Here is a 23407-nt window from a genome sequence, read left to right on the forward strand (position 1 = left end):
TCATCAGATTTCGCATTACATGCGTTATATAGATGACGTTTTCTTCATCTGGACTGGGACTCCAGAAACTCTCAACGGGTTTGTTGAATGGCTTAATGGACGTACAAGCGATATAAAATTTAATTGTACATCTTCTAACCAATCTATCACATTCTTGGACGTACAAGTTGTTCCCCGCAATGGAAGCCTTGAAACAACTTTATTCAGAAAATCAACAGACAGGAACAAAGCGCTGCTATTCACAAGCAACCATCCGCGAAGTCTGAGACAAAATTTACCCTTTGGACAATTCCTTAGGATTCGAAGGAATTGTTCATGTAAAGAGGAATATTTCGACCATGCAAATTCACTCATGGAGAGGCTTCTCCAAAGAGGATATCCGAGGAAACTTTTAAAATTATCTCTTAAAAGAGCATGGTGGACGCCACGCGAAACACTAATGTATAAAAAAGCTAAAGTGAAGCAAAATCGAGTGGTGTGTGTGTCAACCTTTTGCCCGGCTGCAAATCAACTCAAGAAGTTGATAAATCTCAATTGGCATCTAGTGAAAGACTTGCATGAGGACTTCAGGAATCCACCTTTATTTGCTTTTAAAAAGGAAAAGAGCGTGGCTAACCACATTGTGAGGGCAGCATTACCCAGTAAACAACTACCGACTCTAAGAAGCTTATTCGGCTTTCCCCAGACTAAAGGACATCATAAATGTGGCACTTGCATCTGTTGTCATGACACCATGGAAGAAACATTGTTCTCTTTTAACAACATTCACTGGAAGCATGAAGCTTTCACAAACTGCAAAACAAGGAATGTGGTGTATGCGATTTTATGCCCCTGTCCCAAGTTATACATTGGGAAAACCACCCAAGAGGTCAGGCAACGCATTACGCAGCATAAATCCAGGTTGCGCAGAGAAGTTGAGAATGCGCCCTTGGTGCACCATTGGGTGACTAAGAAACATGACAAAAATAATTTCAAGTGGACCGTCCTGTCCAAAATCGAAAAAGACCCAAGAGGAGGGGATTTGGAAATAAGACTGAATCAAAGAGAAGCCTTGCTGATCATGAAATATGATACAGCGGTCAATGGATTAAACGAAATTTCCGAAATTTATAAAACCTATCCTTGATATTGGCTAGAGGACTTCATCTCCCAGAATCCTCCATGGTACACCTTCTACGATACTACAACTCCCTACACCCCTTGTGGCGTGGCCATACTCTTGAGCTACACGGCAGGGAGGCCTCAGTAACCTGCCAGTGACTGCAGGGTGAGGAGCGAGGACTTCGAATATCTTTTTGACTTCTGAAAAACTAAATCACGGTAAGCACACCAAGGCGCGAGCAAGCGCCGATTACCAGCAACTGACAATGCGCTCTCCCTCGCATATCGGATACTCACGATCTCTGTCCTTTCATTTTCCCAATCCCAGGGACGCCGGATCCAAACCCCGCGGACCGAGCGCAACCCGACTGGGAAGCATCCTTTTGAGCAGACACGCGCGGCTTTTAAGGTGAGCGCGCAGACCCACCTTGTTATTCGATCAGCCTAGGCACAGTTAGACATGAGAGACTCTGTGAGATTGAGTATACCTTCTTCTTTTTCTTACAGCACCTTTCGCTCCCCCTCCGCTGGGAATACATTTGTCTCCCTTTGCTTTTTGTGGAGCCCTGACCCACTTGTTGAGGTAGGCTGAGTTGAGCTGTGCATTGGTTGAGACGTTGATCTCGCAGGTTTCGGTTTAGTGACGATTGCTTTCCTCTTCTTTTATAGTAAAACTGTGGTCCTGAAGAGAACCCTCAGGGTTCGAAACGCGTCGACCTGACCCGGTCCCGTGTCATCCTTTTCTATATGGAATATGTCATTTAATTGAAAGATCATCTTTTCCAAAAAACTGTGAAAAAAGTTTGATTAACGTGTAAAAATCAGCAAATGATATTGTCTTTGCATTGACACAACTGTGTTATGACAATGGGACCAGTATGAATGTGTTTTTGTATGATTGGATGGCCAAGAATGTGTTGAGTGCGAGTTTGTTTGAATTATGTACATACCAAAGTTTGTTTTGTTTGTATATAAATGTATAATATTTTTCTTCATGTCTTTTGTATTCTCATGCACTAAAAAAACAAAGAAAGACTAAAATGCAAAATAGTCTTTATAGAATTAAAGTAAACGTTGCGATTCCTAAAGCAAGTGTTCATGCTAATTTTTCATGTACATTTCAACAATTGTTGTTTTTTAGAAAATAGTTGCTCAGCATAGGCAGGTGTGTTGTTTTTCTAAGGATATATTTGGTATCAGCATAGTATGGATGCTGGTATATTTGTAACGGTACAAAAGGGGGTGGTGATGGACGGAGCATCTGAACCAATCAAACACTCACACCCAGTCAAAAGATCTGGGTTTAATCCATCACCGTTCTTTAGCCCACTCTGCCATCCCAGTTCAGACATGGCTATATGCAAATCAGTCGGACCCTGTGCCTCATGGGAACAGTCCAGCACAGTATGGATGCTGGTGTGTATTTGGTAACAGCGCAGTATGGATGCTGGTGTGTATTTGGTAACAGCGCAGTATGGATGTTGGTGTGTATTTGGTAACAGCGCGGTATGGATGCGGGTGTGTATTTGGTAACAGCGCAGTATGGATGTTGGTGTGTATTTGGTAACAGCGCATAGATGCTAGTGTGTATTTGGTGCAAAAGCAACAGGTGATGGACAGAATGCAGAACAATGTCAGTACAGAGATCTGGGCCTAAATCCATCGTTTTTTTGCTCACCATGCCATTCTAGTTTGAACCCAGCCATATGCCAATCAGTCTTGACCCTGTGCCCCATGGGAACAGTCCAGCCCGAACTGCCAAGCCAGGTCCTCCCTGGACTGGAAACAAGCATCCAAGGACCGGTTTCGGACTTTTAGCCCTCATCAGCCTGGATAGCTTGCTTCCAGTGGCATGAAGAGCACGGGACTCACGTCTGAGCATACCCATCCCACTCGGGGTGACAAATGCAAAAACAACAGGTGATGGACAGAATGCAGAGCAATGTCATACATTCACCCCAGTACAGAGATCTGGGCCTAAATCTATCATTTTTTGCTCACCATGCCATTCCAGTTTGACCCCAGCCATATGCAAATCAGTCTTGACCCTGTGCACCATGGGAACAGTCCAGCCCGAACTGCCAAGCCAGGTCCTCCCTGACCTGGAAACAAGCATCCAAGGACCGGTTTCGGGCTTTCAGCCCTCATCAGCCTGGATAGCTTGCTTCCAGTGGCATGGAGAGCACGGGACTCACGTCTGAGCATACCCGTCCCACTCGGGGTGACAAATGCAAAAACAACAGGTGATGGACAGAATGCAGAACAATGTCATACATTCACCCCAGTACAGAGATCTGGGCCTAAATCCATTGTTTTTTGCTCACCATGCCATTCCAGTTTGAACCCAGCCATATGCAAATCAGTCTTGACCCTATGCCCCATGGGAACAGTCCAGCCCGAACTCCCAAGCCAGGTCCTCCCTGGACTGGAAACAAGCATCCAAGGACCGGTTTCAGGCTTTCAGCCCTCATCAGCCTGGATAGCTTGCTTCAAGTGGCATGGAGAGCACAGGACTCACGTCTGAGCATACCCGTCCCACTTGGGGTGACAAATGCAAAAACAACAGGTGATGGACAGAATGCAGAACATGTGTCATACATTCAACCCAGTACAGAGATCTGGGCCTAAACCCATGTTTTGTTTGCTCACCATGCCATTCCAGTTTGACCCCAGCAATATGCAAATCAGTCTTGACCCTGTGCCCCATGGGAATAGTCCAGCCCGAACTGCCAAGCCAGGTCCTCCCTGACCTGGAAACAAGCATCCAAGGACCGGTTTCGGGTTTTCAGCCCTCATCAACCTGGATAGCTTGCTTCCAGTGGTATGGAGAGCACGGGACCCATGCCTGAGCATACCCGTCCCATTCGGGGTGACAAATGGAAAAACAACAGGTGATGGACAGAATGCAGAACAATGTCATACATTCACCCCAGTACAGAGATCTGGGCCTAAATCCATCGTTTTTTTGCTCACCATGCCATTCCAGTTTGAACCCAGCCATATGCAAATCAGTCTTGACTCTGTGCCCCATGGGAACAGTCCAGCCCGAACTGCCAAGCCAGGTCCTCCCTGGACTGGAAACAAGGACCGGTTTCGGGCTTTCAGCCCTCATCTGCCTGAATAGCTTGCTTCCAGTGGCATGGAGAGCACGGGACTCACGTCTGAGCATACCCGTCCCACTCGGGGTGACAAATGCAAAAACAACAGGTGATGGACAGAATGTAGAATAATGTCATACATTCACCCCAGTACAGAGATCTGGGCCTAAATCTATCGTTTTTTTGCTCACCATGCCATTCCAGTTTGAACCCAGCCATATTCAAATCAGTCTTGACTCTGTGCCCCATGGAAACAGTCCAGCCCGAGCTGCCAAGCCAGGTCCTCCCAGGACTGGAAACAAGCATCCAAGGACCGGTTTCGGGCTTGCAGCCCTCATCAGCCTGGATAGCTTGCTTCCAGTGGCATGGAGAGCACGGGACTCACGTCTGAGCATGCCCGTCCCACTTGTGGTGACAAATACAAAAACAACAGGTGATGGACAGAATGCAGAACAATGTCATATATACACCCCAGTACAGAGATCTGGGCCTAAATCCATCGTTTTTTGCTCACCATGCCATTCCAGTTTGAACCCAGCCATATGCAAATCAGTCATGAACATGTGCCCCATGGGAACAGTCCAGCCCGAACTGCCAAGCCAGGTCCTCCCTGGACTGGAAACAAGCATCCAAGGACCGGTTTCGGGCGTTCAGCCCTCATCAGCCCGGATAGCTTGCTTCCAGTGGCATGGAGAGCACGGGACTCACGTTTGAGCATACCCATCCCACTCGGGGTGACAAATGCAAAAACAACAGGTGATGGACAGAATGCAGAACAATGTCATACATTCACCCCAATACAGAGATCTGGGCCTAAATCCATTGTTTTTTTTGCTCACCATGCCATTCCAGTTTGAACCCAGTCATATACAAATCAGTCTTGACCCTGTGCCCCATGGGTACAATCCAGCCCACTTTGCCACTGGATTCAAGCAAGGCGGGCTGAAGACGGCTGAAATGCCAGAAACCGGTCCTCGGAAGCTGGTTTCCGGTTCAGGGAAGGCATGGCTTGGCAGTTCAGTCTGGACTGTTCCCATGAGGCAAGGGTCAGACTGATTTGCATATGGCCATGTCTGAAATGGGGTGGCAGAGTGGGCTAAAGAACAGTGATTGATTAAACCCAGATCTGTTGACTGGGTGTGAGTGTTTGATTGGTACAGATGCTCCGTCCATCACCACCCCCTTTTGTACCACTTTGCTCGCCATAAGTTGGCAGGGTATGCTCAGACGTGAGTCCCATGCTCACTTTGCCACTGGATTCAAGCAAGCCAGGCTGAAGACGGCTGAAATGCCAGAAACTGGTCCTCGGAAGCTTGTTTTCGGTCCAGGGAAGGCATGGCTTGGCAGTTCGGGCCGGACTGTTCCCATGAGGCAAGGGTCAGGCTGATTTGCTTATGGCCATGTCTGAACTGGGGTGGTAGAGTGGGCTAAAGAACGGTGATGGATTAAAACCAGATCTGTTGACTGGGTGTGAGTTTGATTGGTTCAGATGCTTCGTCCATCACCACCCCCTTGTGTACCACTTTGTTCGCCATAAGTTGGCAGGGTATGCTCAGACGTGAGTACCTTGCTCACTTTGCCACTGGATTCAAGCAAGCCGGGCGGAAGACGGCTGAAATGCCAGAAACCGGTCCTCGGACGCTTGTTTCCGGTCCAGGGAAGGCATGGCTTGGCAGTTCGGGCTGGACTGTTCCCATGAGGCAAGGGTCAGACTGATTTGCATATGGCCATATCTGAACTGGGGTGGCACATTGGGATAAAGAATGCTGATGGATTATACCCAGATCTGTTGACTGGGTGTGAGTGTTTGATTGGTTCAGATGCTCCGTCCATCACCACCCCCTTTTGTACCACTTTGTACGCCATAAGTTGGCAGGGTATGTTCAGACGTGAGTCCCTTGCTCACTTTGCCACTGGATTCAAGCAAGCCAGGCTGAAGAGGGCTGAAATGCCAGAAACCGGTCCTCGGAAGCTTGTTTCCGGTCCAGGGAAGGCATGGCTTGGCAGTTCGGGCTGGACTGTTCCCATGAGGCAAGGGTCAGACTGAATTGCATATGGCCATGTCTGAACTGGGGTGGCAGAGTGGGCTAAAGAACGGTGATGGATTAAACCCAGATCTGTTGACTGGGTGTGAGTGTTTTATTGGTTCAGATGCTCCGTCCATCACCACCCCCTTGTGCACAACTTTGTTCGCCATAAGTTGGCAGGGTATGCTCAGACGTGAGTCCCTTGCTCACTTTGCCACTGGATTCAAGCAAGCCGAGCTGAAGACTGCTGAAATGCCAGAAACCGGTCCTCAGAAGCTTGTTTCCGGTCCAGGAAAGGCATGGCTTGGCAGTTCGGGCTGGGCTGTTCCCATGAGGCAAGGGTCAGACTGATTTGCATATGGCCATGTCTGAACAGGGGTGGCAGATTGGGCTAATGAACAGTGATGGATGAAACCTAGATCTGTTGACTGGGTGTGAGTGTTTCATTGGTTCAGATGCTCCGTCCATCACCACCCCCTTTGGTACCACTTTGTTCGCCATAAGTTGGCAGGGAATGCTCAGACGTGAGACCCTTGCTCACTTTGCCACTGGATTCAAGCACGCCGGGCTGAAGACGGCTGAAATGCCAGAAATCGGTCCTTGGAAGCTTGTTTCCGGTCCAAGGAAGGCATGGCTTGATAGTTGGGGTCTAGACTGTTCCCATGAGGCAAGGGTCAGACTGATTTGCATATGGCTATGTCTGAACTGGGGTGGCAGAGTGGGCTAAAGAACGGTGATGGATTAAACCCAGATCTGTTGACTGGGTGTGAGTGTTTTATTGGTTCAGATGCTCCGTCCATCACCACCCCCTTGTGTACCACTTTGTTCACCATAAGTTGGCAGGGTATGCTCAGACGTGAGTCCCTTGCTCACTTTGCCACTGGATTCAAGCAAGCCGGGCTGAAGACGGCTGAAATGCCAGAAACTAGTCCTCGGAAGCTTGTTTCCGGTCCAGGGAAGGCATGGCTTGGCAGTTCGGGCTGGACTGTGCCCATGAGGCTAGGGTCAGACTGATTTGCATATGGCCATGTCTGAACTGGGGTGGCAGAGTGGGCTAAAGAACAGTGATGGATTAAACCCAGATCTGTTGACTGGGTGTGAGTGTTTTATTGGTTCAGATGCTCCGTCCATCACCACCCCCTTGTGTACCACTTTGTTCGCCATAAGTTGGCAGGGGATGCTCAGACGTGAGTCCCTTGCTCACTTTGCCACTGGATTCAAGCAAGCCGGGCCGAAGACGGCTGAAATGCCAGAAACCAGTCCTCGGAAGCTTGTTTCCGGTCCAGGGAAGGCATGGCTTGGCAGTTCGGGCTGGACTGTACCCATGAGGCTAGGGTCAGACTGATTTGCATATGGCCATGTCTGAACTGGGGTGGCAGAGTGGGCTAAAGAACAGTGATGGATGAAACCCAGATCTGTTGACTGGGTGTGAGTGTTTGATTGGTTCAGATGCTCCGTCCATCACCACCCCCTTTTGTACCACTTTGTTCGCCATAAGTTGGCAGGGTATGCTCAGACGTGAGTCCCTTGCTCACTTTGCCACTGGGTTCAAGCAAGCCGGGCTGAAGACGGCTGAAATGCCAGAAACCGGTCCTCGGAAGCTTGTTTCCGGTCCAGGGAAGGCATGGCTTGGCAGTTCGGGCTGGACTGTTCCCATGAGGCAAGGGTCAGACTGAATTGCATATGGCCATGTCTGAACTGGGGTGGAGGGGGGGCTAAAGAACGGTGATGGATTAAACCCAGATCTGTTGACTGGGTGTGACTGTTTTATTGGTTCAGATGCTCCGTCCATCACCACCCCCTTGTGCACAACTTTGTTCGCCATAAGTTGGCAGGGTATGCTCAGACGTGAGTCCCTTGCTCACTTTGCCACTGGATTCAAGCTCAAATACATTTACATTTACATTCAAGCAAGCCGGGCTGAAGACTGCTGAAATGCCAGAAACCGGTCCTCGGAAGCTTGTTTCCGGTCCAGGAAAGGCATGGCTTGGCAGTTCGGGCTGGGCTGTTCCCATGAGGCAAGGGTCAGACTGATTTGCATATGGCCATGTCTGAACAGGGGTGGCAGAGTGGGCTAATGAACAGTGATGGATGAAACCCAGATCTGTTGACTGGTTGTGAGTGTTTGATTGGTTCAGATGCTCCGTCCATCACCACCCCCTTTTGTACCACTTTGTTCGCCATAAGTTGGCAGAGAATGCTCAGACGTGAGACCCTTGCTCACTTTGCCACTGGATTCGAGCACGCCGGGCTGAAGACGGCTGAAATGCCAGAAACCGGTCCTTGGAAGCTTGTTTCCGGTCCAAGGAAGGCATGGCTTGACAGTTCGGGCTGGACTGTTCCCATGATGAAAGGGTCAGACTGATTTGCATATGGCCATGTCTGAACTGGGGTGGCAGAGTGGGCAAAAGAACAGTGATGGATGAAACCCAGATCTGTTGACTGGGTGTGAGTGTTTGATTGGTTCAGATGCTCCGTCTATCACCACCCCCTTTTGTACCACTTTGTACGCCATAAGTTGGCAGGGTATGCTCAGACGTGAGTCCCTTGCTCAATTTGCCACTGGATTCAAGCAAGCCGGGCTGAAGACTGCTGAAATGCCAGAAACCAGTCCTCAGAAGCTTGTTTCCGGTCCAGGGAAAGCATGGCTTGGCAGTTGGGGCTAGACTGTTCCCATGAGGCAAGGGTCAGACTGATTTGCATATGGCTATGTCTGAACTGGGGTGGCAGAGTGGGCTAAAGAACGGTGATGGAGTAAACCCAGATCTGTTGACTGGGTGTGAGTGTTTTATTGGTTCAGATGCTCCGCCCATCACAACCCCCTTGTGTACCACTTTGTTCGCCATAAGTTGGCAGGGTATGCTCAGACGTGAGTCCCTTGCTCACTTTGCCACTGGATTCAAGCAAGCCGGGCTGAAGACGGCTGAAATGCCAGAAACCAGTCCTCGGAAGCTTGTTTCCGGTCCAGGGAAGGCATGGCTTGGCAGTTCGGGCTGGACTGTACCCATGAGGGTAGGGTCAGACTGATTTGCATATGGCCATGTCTGAACTGGGGTGGCAGAGTGGGCTAAAGAACAGTGATGGATGAAACCCAGATCTGTTGACTTGGTGTGAGTGTTTGATTGGTTCAGATGCTCCGTCCATCACCACCCCCTTTTGTACCACTTTGTTCGCCATAAGTTGGCAGGGTATGCTCAGACGTGAGTCCCTTGCTCAATTTGCCACTGGATTCAAGCAAGCCGGGCTGAAGACTGCTGAAATGCCAGAAACCAGTCCTCAGAAGCTTGTTTCCGGTCCAGGGAAAGCATGGCTTGGCAGTTGGGGCTAGACTGTTCCCATGAGGCAAGGGTCAGACTGATTTGCATATGGCTATGTCTGAACTGGGGTGGCAGAGTGGGCTAAAGAACGGTGATGGATTAAACCCAGATCTGTTGACTGGGTGTGAGTGTTTTATTGGTTCAGATGCTCCGTCCAACACCACCCCCTTGTGTACCACTTTGTTCGCCATAAGTTGGCAGGGTATGCTCAGACGTGAGTCCCTTGCTCACTTTGCCACTGGATTCAAGCAAGCCGGGCTGAAGACTGCTGAAATGCCAGAAACCAGTCCTCGGAAGCTTGTTTCCGGTCCAGGGAAGGCATGGCTTGGCAGTTCGGGCTGGACTGTACCCATGAGGCTAGGGTCAGACTGATTTGCATATGGCCATGTCTGAACTGGGGTGGCAGAGTGGGCTAAACAGTGATGGATGAAACCCAGATCTGTTGACTGGGTGTGAGTGTTTGATTGGTTCAGATGCTCCGTCCATCACCACCACCTTTTGTAACACTTTGTTCGCCATAAGTTGGCAGGGTATGCTCAGACGTGAGTCCCTTGCTCACTTTGCCACTGGATTCAAGCAAGCCGGGCTGAAGACGGCTGAAATGCCAGAAACCGGTCCTCGGAAGCTTGTTTCCGGTCCAGGGAAGGCATGGCTTGGCAGTTCGGGCTGGACTGTTCCCATGAGGCAAGGGTCAGACTGATTTGCATATGGCCATGTCTGAACTGGGGTGGCAGAGTGGGCTAAAGAACGGTGATGGATTAAACCCAGATCTGTTGACTGGGTGTGAGTGTTTGATTGGTTCAGATGCTCCGTCCATCATCACCCACTTTTGTACCACTTTGTTCGCCATAAGTTGGCAGGGTATGCTCAGACGTGAGTCCCTTGCTCACTTTGCCAATGGATTCAAGCAAGCCGGGCTGAAGACGGGTGAAATGCCAGAAACCGGTCCTCGGAAGCTTGTTTCCTGTCCAGGGAAGGCATGGCTTGGCAGTTCGAGCTGGACTGTTCCCATGAGGCAAGGGTCAGACTGATTTGCATATGGCCATGTCTGAACTGGGGTGGCAGAGTATGCTAAAGAACAGTGATGGACTAAACCCAGAATTGTTGACTGGGTGTGAGTGTTTGATTGGTTCAGATGCTCCGTCCATAACCACCCCCTTTTGTACCACTTTGTGCGCCATAAGTTGGCAGGGTATGCTCAGACGTGAGTCCCTTGCTCACTTTGCCACTGGATTCAAGCAAGCCGGGCTGAAGATGGCTGAAATGCCAGAAACCGGTCCTCGGAAGCTTGTTTCCTGTCCAAGGAAGGCATGGCTTGACAGTTCGGGATGGACTGTTCCCATGAGACAAGGGTCAGACTGATTTGCATATGGCCATGTCTGAACTGGGGTGGCAGAGTGGGCTAAAGAACAGTGATGGATGAGACCCAGATCTGTTGACTGGGTGTGAGTGTTTGATTGGTTCAGATGCTCCGTCCTTCACCACCCCCTTTTGTACCACTTTGTTCGCCATAAGTTGGCAGGGTATGCTCAGACGTGAGTCCCTTGCTCACTTTGCCAATGGATTCAAGCAAGCCGGGCTGAAGACGGGTGAAATGTCAGAAACCGGTCCTCGAAAGCTTGTTTCCTGTCCAGGGAAGGCATGGCTTGGCAGTTCGGGCTGGACTGTTCCCATGAGGCAAGGGTCAGACTGATTTGCATATGGCCATGTCTGAACTGGGGTGGCAGAGTATGCTAAAGAACAGTGATGGACTAAACCCAAAATTGTTGACTGGGTGTGAGTGTTTGATTGGTTCAGATGCTCCGTCCATAACCACCCCCTTTTGTACCACTTTGTGCGCCATAAGTTGGCAGGGTATGCTCAGACGTGAGTCCCTTGCTCACTTTGCCACTGGATTCAAGCAAGCCGGGCTGAAGATGGCTGAAATGCCAGAAACCGGTCCTTGGAAGCTTGTTTCCTGTCCAAGGAAGGCATGGCTTGACAGTTCGGGATGGACTGTTCCCATGAGGCAAGGGTCAGACTGATTTGCATATGGCCATGTCTGAACTGGGGTGGCAGAGTGGGCTAAAGAACAGTGATGGATGAGACCCAGATCTGTTGACTGGGTGTGAGTGTTTGATTGGTTCAGATGCTCCGTACTTCACCACCCCCTTTTGTACCACTTTGTTCGCCATAAGTTGGCAGGGTATGCTCAGACGTGAGTCCCTTGCTCACTTTGCCACTGGATTCAAGCAAACCGGGCTGAAGACGGCTGAAATGCCAGAAACCGGTCCTCGGAAGCTTGTTTCCGGTCCAAGGAAGGCATGGCTTGGGAGTTCGGGCTGAAATGTTTCCATGAGGCAAGGGTCAGACTGATTTGCATATGGCCATGTCTGAACTGGGGTGGCAGAGTGGGCTAAAGAACGGTGATGGATTAAACCCAGATCTGTTGACTGAGTGTGAGTGTTTGATTGGTTCGGATGCTCCGTCCATCATCACCCCCTTTTGTACCACTTTGTTCGCCATAAGTTGGCAGGGTATGCTCAGACGTGAGTCCCTTGCTCACTTTGCCACTGGATTCAAGCAAGCCGGGCTGAAGACGGCTGAAAACCACAAACCGGTCCTTGGAAGCTTGTTTCCTGTCCAAGGAGGGCATGGCTTGGCAGTTCAAGATGGACTGTTCCCATGAGGGAAGGGTCAGACTGATTCGCATATGGCCATGTCTGAACTGGGGTGGCAGAGTGGGCTTAGGAACAGTGATGGATGAAACCCAGATCTGTTGACTGGGTGTGAGTGTTTGATTGGTTCAGATGCTCTGTCCATCACCACCCCCTTTTGTACCACTTTGTTCGCCATAAGTTGGCAGGGTATGCTCAGACGTGAGTCCCTTGCTCACTTTGCCACTGGATTCAAGCAAGCTGGGCTGAAGACGGCTGAAATACCAGAAACCGGTCCTCTGAAGCTTGTTTCCGGTCCAGGGAAGGCATGGCTTGGCAGTTCGGGCTGGACTGTTCCCATGAGGCAAGTGTCAGACTGATTTGCATATGGCCATGTCTGAACTGGGGTGGCAGAGTGGGCTAAAGAACGGTGATGGATTAAACCCAGATCTGTTGACTGGGTGTGAGTGTTTGATTCGTTCAGATGCTCCGTCCATCATCACCCCCTTTTGTACCACTTTGTTCGCCATAAGTTGGCATGGTATGCTCAGACGTGAGTCCCTTGCTCACTTTGCCACTGGGTTCAAGCAAGCCGGGCTGAAGACGGCTGAAATGCCAGAAACCGGTATTTGGAAGCTTGTTTCCTGTCCAAGGAAGGCATGGCTTGGCAGTTCGGGATGTACTGTGCCCAACAGGCAAGGGTCAGACTGATTTGCATATGGCCATGCCTGAACTGGGGTGGCAGAGTGGGCTAAAGAACAGAGATGGATGAAACCCAGATCTGTTGACTGGGTCTGAGTGTTTGATTGGTTCAGATGCTCCGTCCATCACCACCCTCTTTTGTACCACTTTGTTCGCCATAAGTTGGCAGAGTATGCTCAGACGTGAGTCCCTTGCTCACTTTGCCACTGGATTCAAGCAAGCCGGGCTGAAGACGGCTGAAATGCCAGAAACCGGTCCTCGGAAGCTTGTTTCCGGTCCAGGGAAGGCATGGCTTGGCAGTTTGGGCTGGACTGTTCCCATGAGGCAAGGGTCAGACTGATTTGCATATGGCCATGTCTGAACTGGGGTGGCAGAGTGGGCTAAAGAACGGTGATGGATTAAACCCAGATCTCTTGACTGGGTGTGAGTGTTTGATTGGTTCAGATGCTCCGTCCATCACCACCCCCTTTTGTACCACTTTGTGCGCCATAAGTTGGCAGTGTATGCTCAGACGTGAGTTCCTTGCTCACTTTGCCACTGGATTCAAGCAAGCCGGGCTGAAGACGGCTGAAATGCCAGAAACCGGTCCTTGGAAGCTTGTTTCCTGTCCAAGGAAGGCATGGCTTGGCAGTTCGGGATGGACTGTTCCCATGAGGCAAGGATCAGACTGATTTGCATATGGCCATGTCTGAACTGGGGTGGCAGAGTGGGCTAAAGAACAGTGATGGATGAAACCCAGATCTGTTGACTGGGTGTGAGTGTTTGATTGGTTCAGATGCTCCGTCCATCACCACCCCCTTTTGTACCACTTTGTTCGCCATAAGTTGGCAGGGTATGCTCAGACGTGAGTCCCTTGCTCACTTTGCCACTGGATTCAAGCAAGCCGGGCTGAAGACGGCTGAAATGCCAGAAACCGGTCCTCGGAAGCTTGTTTCCGGTCCAGGGAAGGCATGGCTTGGCAGTTCGGGCTGGACTGTTCCCATGAGGCAAGGGTCAGACTAATTCGCATATGGCCATGTCTGAACTGGGGTGGCAGAGTGGGCTAAAGAACAGTGATGGATTAAACCCTGATATGTTGACTGGGTGTGAGTGTTTGATTGGTTCAGATGCTCCGTCCATAACCACCCCCTTTTGTACCACTTTGTGCGCCATAAGTTGGCAGGGTATGCTCAGACGTGAGTCCCTTGCTCACTTTGCCACTGGATTCAAGCATGCCGGGCTGAAGACGGCTGAAATGCCAGAAACCGGTCCTCGGAAGCTTGTTTCCGGTCCAGGAAAGGGTATGCAACCGTTACCACAGATTTTTTTACAACGCATACCTTTACAACGGATACTATTACAACGCAAGTCATTTTACAACGGATACCTTTACATCGCATTACACTACAACGCACATACTATTACAACGCATACCATTACATCGTAAGTATAATTATAGGTAAGTTTATCTTTTTTATATACATTGGGTTTTGGGGTACAGGGGTATTTTTAGGTTTTAGGGCTGGGTTTGGGTTTTGGGGTACAGGGGTATTTTTAGGTTTTAGGGCTGAGTTTGGGTTTTGGGGTACAGGGGTACTTTTAGGTTTTAGGGCTGGGTTTGGGTTTTGGGGTACAGGGGTATTTTTAGGTTTTAGGGCTCGGTTTGGGTTTTGGGGTACAGGGGTATTTTTAGGTTTTGGGGCTGGGTTTGGGTTTTGGGGTACAGGGGTACTTTTAGGTTTTAGGGCTGGGTTTGGGTTTTGGGGTACAGGGGTATTTTTAGGTTTTAGGGCTAGGTTTGGGTTATGGGGTACAGGGGTATTTTTAGGTTTTAGGGCTGGGTTTGGGTTGTGGGGTACAGGGGTATTTTTAGGTTTTAGGGCTGGGTTTGGGTTTTGGGGTACAGGGGTATTTTTAGGTTTTAGGGCTGGGTTTGGGTTTTGGGGCACAGGGGTATTTTTAGGTTTTAGGGCTGTGTTTGGGTTTTGGGGTACAGGGGTATTTTTAGGTTTTAGGGCTGGGTTTGGGTTATGGGTACAGGGGTATTTTTAGGTTTTAGGGCTGGGTTTGGGTTTTTGTGTACAGGGGTATTTTTAGGTTTTAGGGCTGGGTTTGAGTTTTGGGGTACAGGGGTATTTTTAGGTTTTAGGGCTGGGTTTGGGTTTTGGGGTAGAGGGGTTTTTTTAGGTTTTAGGGCTGGGTTTGGGTTTTGGGGTACAGGGGTATTTTTAGGTTTTAGGGCTGTGTTTGGGTTTTGGGGTACAGGGGTATTTTTAGGTTTTAGGGCTGGGTTTGGGTTATGGGTACAGGGGTATTTTTAGGTTTTAGAGCTGGGTTTGGGTTTTTGTGTACAGGGGTATTTTTAGGTTTTAGGGCTGGGTTTGAGTTTTGGGGTACAGGGGTATTTTTAGGTTTTAGGGCTGGGTTTGGGTTTTGGGGTAGAGGGGTTTTTTTAACCTATTTTTACAAATAATAAAATTACAAATAATTTAAATAATAATTTAATTAAAAACAATATTACAAATAATTACATTAAATAATATATTAAGAAATTATTATAACATATTTTAAAATTATAAATTATTATTTTATACTTACCTATACTTACGTTGTAATGGTATGCGTTGTAATAGTATGTGCGTTGTAGTATTTTGCGTTGTACAGGTGTCCGTTGTAACATGACTTGCGTTGTAAATAATCCGTTGTAATGGTATGCGTGCTAAAAGTATGCGTTGTAACATCATATATCCCCAGGAAAGGCATGGCTTGGCAGTTCAAGCTGGACTGTTCCCATGAGGCAAGGGTCAGACTGATTTGCATATGGCCATGTCTGAACTGGGGTGGCAGAGTGGGCTAAAGAACGGTGATGGATTAAACCCAGATCTGTTGACTGGGTGTGAGTGTTTTTTTTTGGTTCAGATGCTCCGTCCATCACCACCCCCTTTTGTACCACTTTGTTCGCCATAAGTTGGCAGGGTATGCTCAGATGTGAGTCCCTTGCTCACTTTGCCACTGGATTCAAGCAAGCCGGGCTGAAGACGGCTGAAATGCCAGAAACCGGTCCTTGGAAGCTTGTTTCCTGTCCAAGGAAGGCATGGCTTGGCAGTTCAGGATGGACTGTTCCCATGAGGCAAGGGTCAGACTTATTTGCATATGGCCATGTCTGAACTGGGGTGGCAGAGTGGGCTAAAGAACAGTGATGGATGAAACCCAGATCTGTTGACTGGGTGTGAGTGTTTGATTGGTTCAGATGCTCCGTCCAGCACCACCCCCTTTTGTACCATGGTGTGTATTTGGATTTGGTAACAGCGCACTATGGATGCCGGTGTGTATTTGGTAACAGCGCAGCATGGATGCCGGTGTGTATTTGGTCACAGCGCAGTGTGGATGCCGGTGTGTATTTGGTAACAGTGCAGTCAGGATACTGGTGTGTATTTGTTACCAGAGCAGTATGGATGCTGGCGTGTATTTGTAACAGGGCAGTCTGGATACTGACGTGTATATGGTTTCAGCGCAGTGTGGATGCTGGTGTGTGTTTATAACAGCGCAGTGTGGATGCTGGTGTGTATTTGGTAACAGCGCAGTCTGGATACCGGCGTGTAATTGTTACAAGTGCAGTGTGGATGCTGGTGTGTATAAGGTAACAGCACAGTGCGGATGCTGGTGTGTATTTGGGTACAGCACAGTGTGGATGCTTGTGTGTATTTGGGTACAGCGCAGTGTGGATGCTGGAGTGTATTTGGGTACAGCGCAGTGTGGATGCTGGGGTGTATTTGGGTACAGCGCAGTGTGGAAGCTGGTGTATATTTGTAATAGCGCAGTGTGGATACTGGAGTGTATTTGTAAAAGCGCAGTGTGGATGCTGGCGTGTTCTTATTACCAGTGCAGTATGGGTGCTGGAGTGTATTTGCTACCAGCACAGTGTGTATTCTGGTGTGTATTTGAAAAAACACAGTGTGGAAACTGGCGTGTGTTTATAACAGTGCAGTGTGGATGCTGGTGTGTATTTGGTGATAGAGCAGTATGGATGATGGAGTGTATTTATAACAGCGCAGTGTGGTGCTGGTGTGTATTTGTAACACTGCAGTGTGGATGCTGGTGTGTATTTGGGTACAGCGCATTGTGGGGACTGGTGTGTATTTGTAACACCGAAGTGTGGATGCTGGTGTGCATTTGTAACAGCGCAGTGTGGATGCTGGTGTGTATTTGGGTACAGCGCAGTGTGGATGCTGGCGTGTATTTGGGTACAGCGCAATATAGATGCTGGTGTGTATTTGTAACAGCGCAGTGTGGATGCTGGCTTGTATTTGGGTACAGCGTAGTGTGGATGCTGGTGTGTATTTGTAATAGCGCAGTGTGGATGCTGGAGTGTATTTGTAATAGCGCAGTGTGGATGCTGGCGTGTATTTGGGTATAGCGCAGTGTGGATGCTGGTGTGTATTTGTAACAGCACAGTACGGATGCTGGTGTGTATTTGGGTTCAGCGCAGTGTGGATGCTGGTGTGTATTTGGGTACAGCGTAGTGTGGATGCTGGGGTGTATTAGTAATAGCGCAGTGTGGATGCTGGTGTGTATTTGTAACAGTGCAGTGTGGATGCTGGTGTGTATTTGTAACAGCGCAGTGTGGATGCTGGTGTTTATTTGGGTACAGCGCAGTGTGGATGCTGGTGTGTATTTGTAACAGCGCAGTGTGGATGCTGGTGTGTATTTGGTAACAGCGCAGTATGGATGCTGGCGTGTATTTGGTAACAGCGCTGTGTGGATGCTGGCGTGTATTTGGGTACAGCGCAGTATGGATGCTGACGTGTATTTGGTAACAGCGCAGTGTGGATGCTGGTGTGTATTTGGTAACAGCGCAGTATGGATGCTGGTGTGTATTTGGTAACAGCGCAGTGTGGATGCTGGCGTGTATTTGGGTACAGCGCAGTGTGGATGCTGGCGTGTATTTGGGTACGGCGCAGTGTGGATGCTGGTGTGTATTTGGGTACAGCGCAGTGTGGATGCTGCTTTGTATTTGGGTGCAGCGCAGTGTGGATGCTGGGGTGTATTTGGTAACAGCGCACTATGGATGCTGGCGTGTATTTGGTAACAGCGCAGTGTGGATGCTGGCGTGTATTTGGGTACAGCGCAGTGTGGATGCTGCGTGTGTTTATTGTAGTCATGCGCACAGGTTGTGCAGTGACTGTTTTCACAGGATATTTTGTGAGGCAGAAACCCGGCCACCCCAGCCTCATCCCTGTCTTCCTCTGCACATGTTGTCTGCTCTTCTCTGACATGTCTCTGTTTTTCTTTCCTCAGAATGCTCTGGTCAGAAGGATATAAAGGCAGATGTGGTGATTTTAGTCCATTCTTCTTTTATTGTACATAAATGGAGCTTCAGCATCATGAGGTTCTTCTTGGAGGAGCTGTTGAGAAGCTTCCACGTGTCCCGGGACTCGGTGCAGTTCAGCCTGGTCCAGTTCAGCTTTGATGCCCGGATAGTGGTCCCCTTCAGCGACTCCCTCAACGCCAATGTCTTGATTGACTCTCTGCGGACCTGGGAACGGGTGGGCCTTCGTTCTTATACTGGGCGAGCCCTCTCCTTCGTCAGACGGGAGGTGCTGGTCGAGAGCGGGGGGGCCAGAGCCCAGGTGCCCAGGGTCCTGGTCCTCTTCACACCTTGGGGGTCAGATGATGATGTCACAGGTCCGGCCCTGGAGCTCCGGGGCGCGGGGGTGGAGGTCTTTGCTGTTGGTGCGTGGGACGCGAGCCGCACTCAGCTGGAAGCCATCGCCAGCCCCCCGGCTGTGACCCACGTGTTCACATGGAAGAAATATGAAGAGCTTCAGCAAATCCTGCCGGAGCTGACAGAGTCCATCTGCCTCAGGGTTCAGTACAAACGGAAAACTATACAACACAACCTGCTGGTATGAAAGGGAGACACTCCCGCTTCTTTCAAGGGACACAAGGTGGGTGTCCAGGTACAGCTCTGTAGTTTAGAATAAAAGCGACATAACACATGTCACAGCTAATATTTACCATTTCATGACGAGGCGCAGGGAGAAGGGTAAATCACACTAGTCTCCCTTGGGAGTCTTTCACTTTCTTCACAGCCGGAAATCCCGCCCTCGGACTTCTGGCAGTGGGAAAAGGAGGCAGGTGGTGGTGCCAGAAGGAATAATGGAAGGCAGTTGTCTCTCACTGCCCCACTCACAAGAGAATACGGAAGGTGCACTTGTGAAGTCAAAACACGTGCGCAGAAATCTGTTCCAAGATTATTTCTTTTTATTTAATCAATCTTTTAAAACTGGCACACAGCCAACACATTTCGTTCCCAATTTTGCCAGAGGGAACTTCGTCAGGGCTGTAACATTATAGACAGGACAAAGCAACAATAACACAGCAAACAACATAAAAAAGGACATAGATAATATCAGACGGCCCACAAACTCACGTAACAAACCTTCACATAAATAGTGCATATTTATCAGGGAAACATGTAAAAGACATATATAAAATATCACATTGATAGTGCATACCTCAAAGAAACATACAGGAAATGTGCAAAACCCAAAAAATGAAAAATAGTACTTTACAAAAACATATTCTAATTAATATGTACAAGGTGACAGATCATTTTGTCTAAAGATAGCATAACATAAAAACATTACCATATCTAAAAAAGTACTGTAAAACCAAATCTATACAATATAATGACACTTCCTCCACATGAAACAAAGAAGTAATTGTGTGGTAGTTGTTATTAAAGGATACCTTTTTGGAGTTAGTAACCCGTTTAGATAATAAATGGTTCGTTTATCTGCAACTCATGCCTTGTTTTAATTATATTTTCAACATTAAGTGTAGACATTGGAACGTAATGGCTAGCAAATGTCATATTGGGCAAGACTATGGAAAGGTACACAAAAGAGGAGCAAAATCAATGACAATCTAAGTCTCCCCACCTGTCTGTTCCGCTGGTCAGTAGAAGAAAGAATATGGATATATGACGGAATTTGGACCCCACGAGGCAAGGGGTCAGCCTTATTATCAGTATAGTCGATAAATTCTGAGACAAAAAAGACAGAAAAGAAGAAAAGGTTTCATACGTAGTACAATCGAAATAAGAATAAGGTCCAAGAGTCACTTTGTCCGTCAAAGAACTTTATGCATGTAACATAATGCTGTATGAGCTGTTAAAGAAATGACGAATATCAGAGGTGGCACCAGATGTTATGCTACATCTACAGATGAGTAGCTAAAAGGTGCATCCATCGAAGAAACAACCAATATCCGGGGTATGGATGGCAGAAATAAACAGCATCCACAGCCACAATTACTGCAATCATCCATAGTGATTAAAAAACAATGTGCGTGTGTGTCTTTTAAAAGAGATCTTGGCGTCTATTTAAAATTTCAGGGAGGCTGGAGAACATTAAAGAGTTTAGGATTAGACTAAGGGTGGGCGTAAAATCCGTTTCGCGGGCGAATTTACGGATTTTCCGCGATTTCGCGATCCGCGAATCTCGCGAAATCGCGGTAAAATCCGCGAATCAGCGGGGACGAATTTTCAGCCAAGCAAGGGTTACAGCAGCAGGTGCAAAAGTTGAACCTAATTTCTTTGTAACCTTTTACAAAAGGGTTACAAACAAATTAACTTCAACTTGGACACCTGCTGCTAATTGCTTCCTGGCGCCTCGTTGCCTACTTGCAACTATTCTCTGACCCTGCTCTGACCCTTGAAGCAGGGTCAGAGAATAGTTACAAGTAGGCAACGAGGCACCTGTCCAAGGAATTAAACCTTATCAGGAAGCACTTACAGATATAAAAAACAGGAAGAAGGGAGAGGATGGCAAATACACCCATTTTGAGTTGTCAGGAGGGGTTAAACTAAAAGAGACCTTCACAGCACAATTTTCATATGCATTTTGCTAAAAATAAAAAGCTGTATGTTCTGTAGGGGCAACTCAGGAATCTGGCCCTTCAGAGATCCGGCCTCTCTTTCTTTCTCTCGTTCTCTCTCTCCCTATCTCTTTCCCTCTCTTTCTCTCTATCTATCTATCTATCTATCTATCTATCTATCTATCTATCTATCTATCTATATATCTATCTATCTATCTATCTATCTCTCTCTCCCTCCCTCTCCCATACACGACTGCATGGGTAACTTCGCTATGCAAGCGGCTCGCGAAGACGCAAAAAGCCCAGCGAACACGCAAAAAACCCCGCGAACACGCAAAAAACCCCGCAAACACGCAAAAAAACAAAAATCCGCAAATTCGCACAAATTCGCGGATTTTGCAGATCGCGAATTAGCAAATCAGAAAATTCGCGGATCGCGAATTCGCAAAATTCGCCCATGCTTAGATTAGACTTTAGGATGGGAATCTATGTAGAGAAGAGAGAATTGGCACTCCCGCTTATCTCATGTCCCAGCCTGCCTCTTCTCATGTCCCCGCATGTCTTCATCTCATGCCCCAGCCTGCCTCATCTCATGTCTCAGCATGCCTTCATCTCATGTCCCAGTAGGCCATCATCTCATGTCCCAGCATGCCTTCATCTCATGCCCCAGCATGCCTTCATCTCATGTCTCAGCATGCCTTCATCTCATGCCCCAGCCTGCCTCATCTCATGTCCCAGCATGCCTTCATCTCACGTCCCAGCATGCCTTTATCTCATGTCCCAGCATGCCGTAATCTCATGTCCCAGCATGCCTTCATCTCATGTCCCAGCATGCCTTCATCTCATTTCCCAGCATGCCTATCTCATGTCCCAGCATGCTTTCATCTCATGTCCTAGCATGCCTTCATCTCATGTCTCAGCATGCCTTCATCTCATGTCCCAGCATGCCTGCATCTCATGTCCCAGCATGCTTTCATCTCATGCCCCAGCATGCCTTAATCTCATGTCCCAGCAAGCTCTCATCTCATGCCCCAGCATGCCTTCATCTCATGTCCCAGCAAGCCTATCTCATGTTCCAGCATGCCTTCATCCCATGTCTCAGCATGCCTTCATTTCATGTCTCAGCATGCCTGCATCTCATGTCCAAGTATGCTGTCATCTCATGTCCCAGCATGCCTTCATCTCATGTCCCAGCATGCTTTCATCTCATGTCCCAGCATGCCTTCATCTCATGCCCCAGCATGCCTTCATCTCATGTCTCGGCATACCTGCATCTCATGTCCCAGCATGCTTTCATCTCATGTCCCAGCATGCCTTTAGCTCATGCCCCAGCATGCCTTCATCTCATGTCTCGGCATACCTGCATCTCATGTCCCAGCATGCTTTCATCCCATGTCCCAGCATGCTTTCATCTCACGTCCCGGCATGCCTTCATCTCATGTATTGGCATACCTGCATCTCATGTCCCAGCATACTTGCATCTCCTGTCCCGGCACACCTTCATCTCTCGTCCCAGCATGCCTTCATCTCGTGTCCCAGCATGCCTTCATCTCATGTCCCAGTATGTCTTAATCAAGTGTTTAAACATGAGATGTGTCTAAATATCCTATTTTTCAATGTCTTCCTGCATTCATTACATCAAACATCAGCGACCGATCCCGCGACCGGTAGAACATGCCCCCTGCTGTTCAACGGCTGCAGCTACACCACCCATGCCCTTGTGGCGTCTATTGGTGACTCTACAGATGGTTCATACATCTGTAGTGACACATTTGAAGAACATCTACCCTGAAAGTCTGCACATTGGTGAAGGCAAAGAGATCATCGTAAAAAGAACATTGTGTATAAAGAAAGAAGGCGTCTCATTGACTCTGAGGGAGGTATAAACACCTCTCGTGCATCTGTCCCCAATCCCTGCGATGGACATTCAAGTGTGGGGGCTCAGTGGCAGATCAGAGGAATCAGGAGTCAATGACAACCCTCTCAAGATGAGTAGAACAATGGAAGAAGGCGGGCTCTGGGGTTCCACCATCGGCCCATCACAGGGAATGGACCGTAGTGACACTGAGACATCGCCACAAGTGTGTAAGGGAGGCTATTGAACATCAGCAGCTGTCGCAGAAGAGTGGACCTCAGCAGGCAGGAGAGAGTGTGTGCTTGATTGCATCAAAGGTCTGCACTCTAGTGTATAGAGACCAACGTGGGCTCTCTAAACTCTTAATACAAACCAAGGTGTCCCCACGTCACAAGTAAGGTTCACGTTTCAGGTCCCTTGAGAAGAGACCACCTCTACTGTCCAACAATGGTTAATTGGGAAAATACCAGGAGTTCTACTGGCCAAAGGCAAAAATAGCAAGGATGTGCCATGGGCTGTCATATTGTAATATCCATGCCCCCGTGCCTTCGCAGTTCCCACTACCTAGGGGCTATCAGGCCACGCCTGCACCCCAGTCACGTGTGTCCTGAAAGGACCCAGGTGCATCTCGGTCTGGTGCTCATGGGATAGGAGGAGCCTCGCCCTAGATTGTGTCATCACAAAGGGGGTCTTACAGGTGTGTGTAATTTTGCATAATGCTTTGGAATTTTTAGGTAATTAAGGGTGACTAGGCTGCATGGAGCTATGTCCACCCCTATGTCAGCACAGAGAATAGAAAGTGAAACTCAGT

The 23407-nt window shown here is 48.6% G+C and overlaps 1 protein-coding gene across 1 annotated transcript in view; it reads left to right on the top strand.

Annotated features, from left to right (window-relative positions):
- The window catches only part of LOC147662759 (collagen alpha-1(XII) chain-like), a gene marked incomplete at its 5' end in the record, with an annotated part of 90032 nt that extends 71260 nt beyond the window's left edge, over nt 1-18772 (top strand). Inside the window, one exon of the mRNA XM_086950919.1 lies at nt 18159-18772. Within this exon, the coding sequence (XP_086807045.1) occupies nt 18159-18772 (614 nt within the window). The remainder of the gene's footprint in view (nt 1-18158) is intronic.
- Between the last annotated feature and the right edge of the window lie 4635 nt (nt 18773-23407).

The sequence above is a fragment of the Lissotriton vulgaris genome, unplaced genomic scaffold (genome assembly GCF_964263255.1).
Source record: "Lissotriton vulgaris unplaced genomic scaffold, aLisVul1.2 SCAFFOLD_2720, whole genome shotgun sequence".
In the NCBI taxonomy this organism is placed as follows: domain Eukaryota; kingdom Metazoa; phylum Chordata; class Amphibia; order Caudata; family Salamandridae; genus Lissotriton; species Lissotriton vulgaris.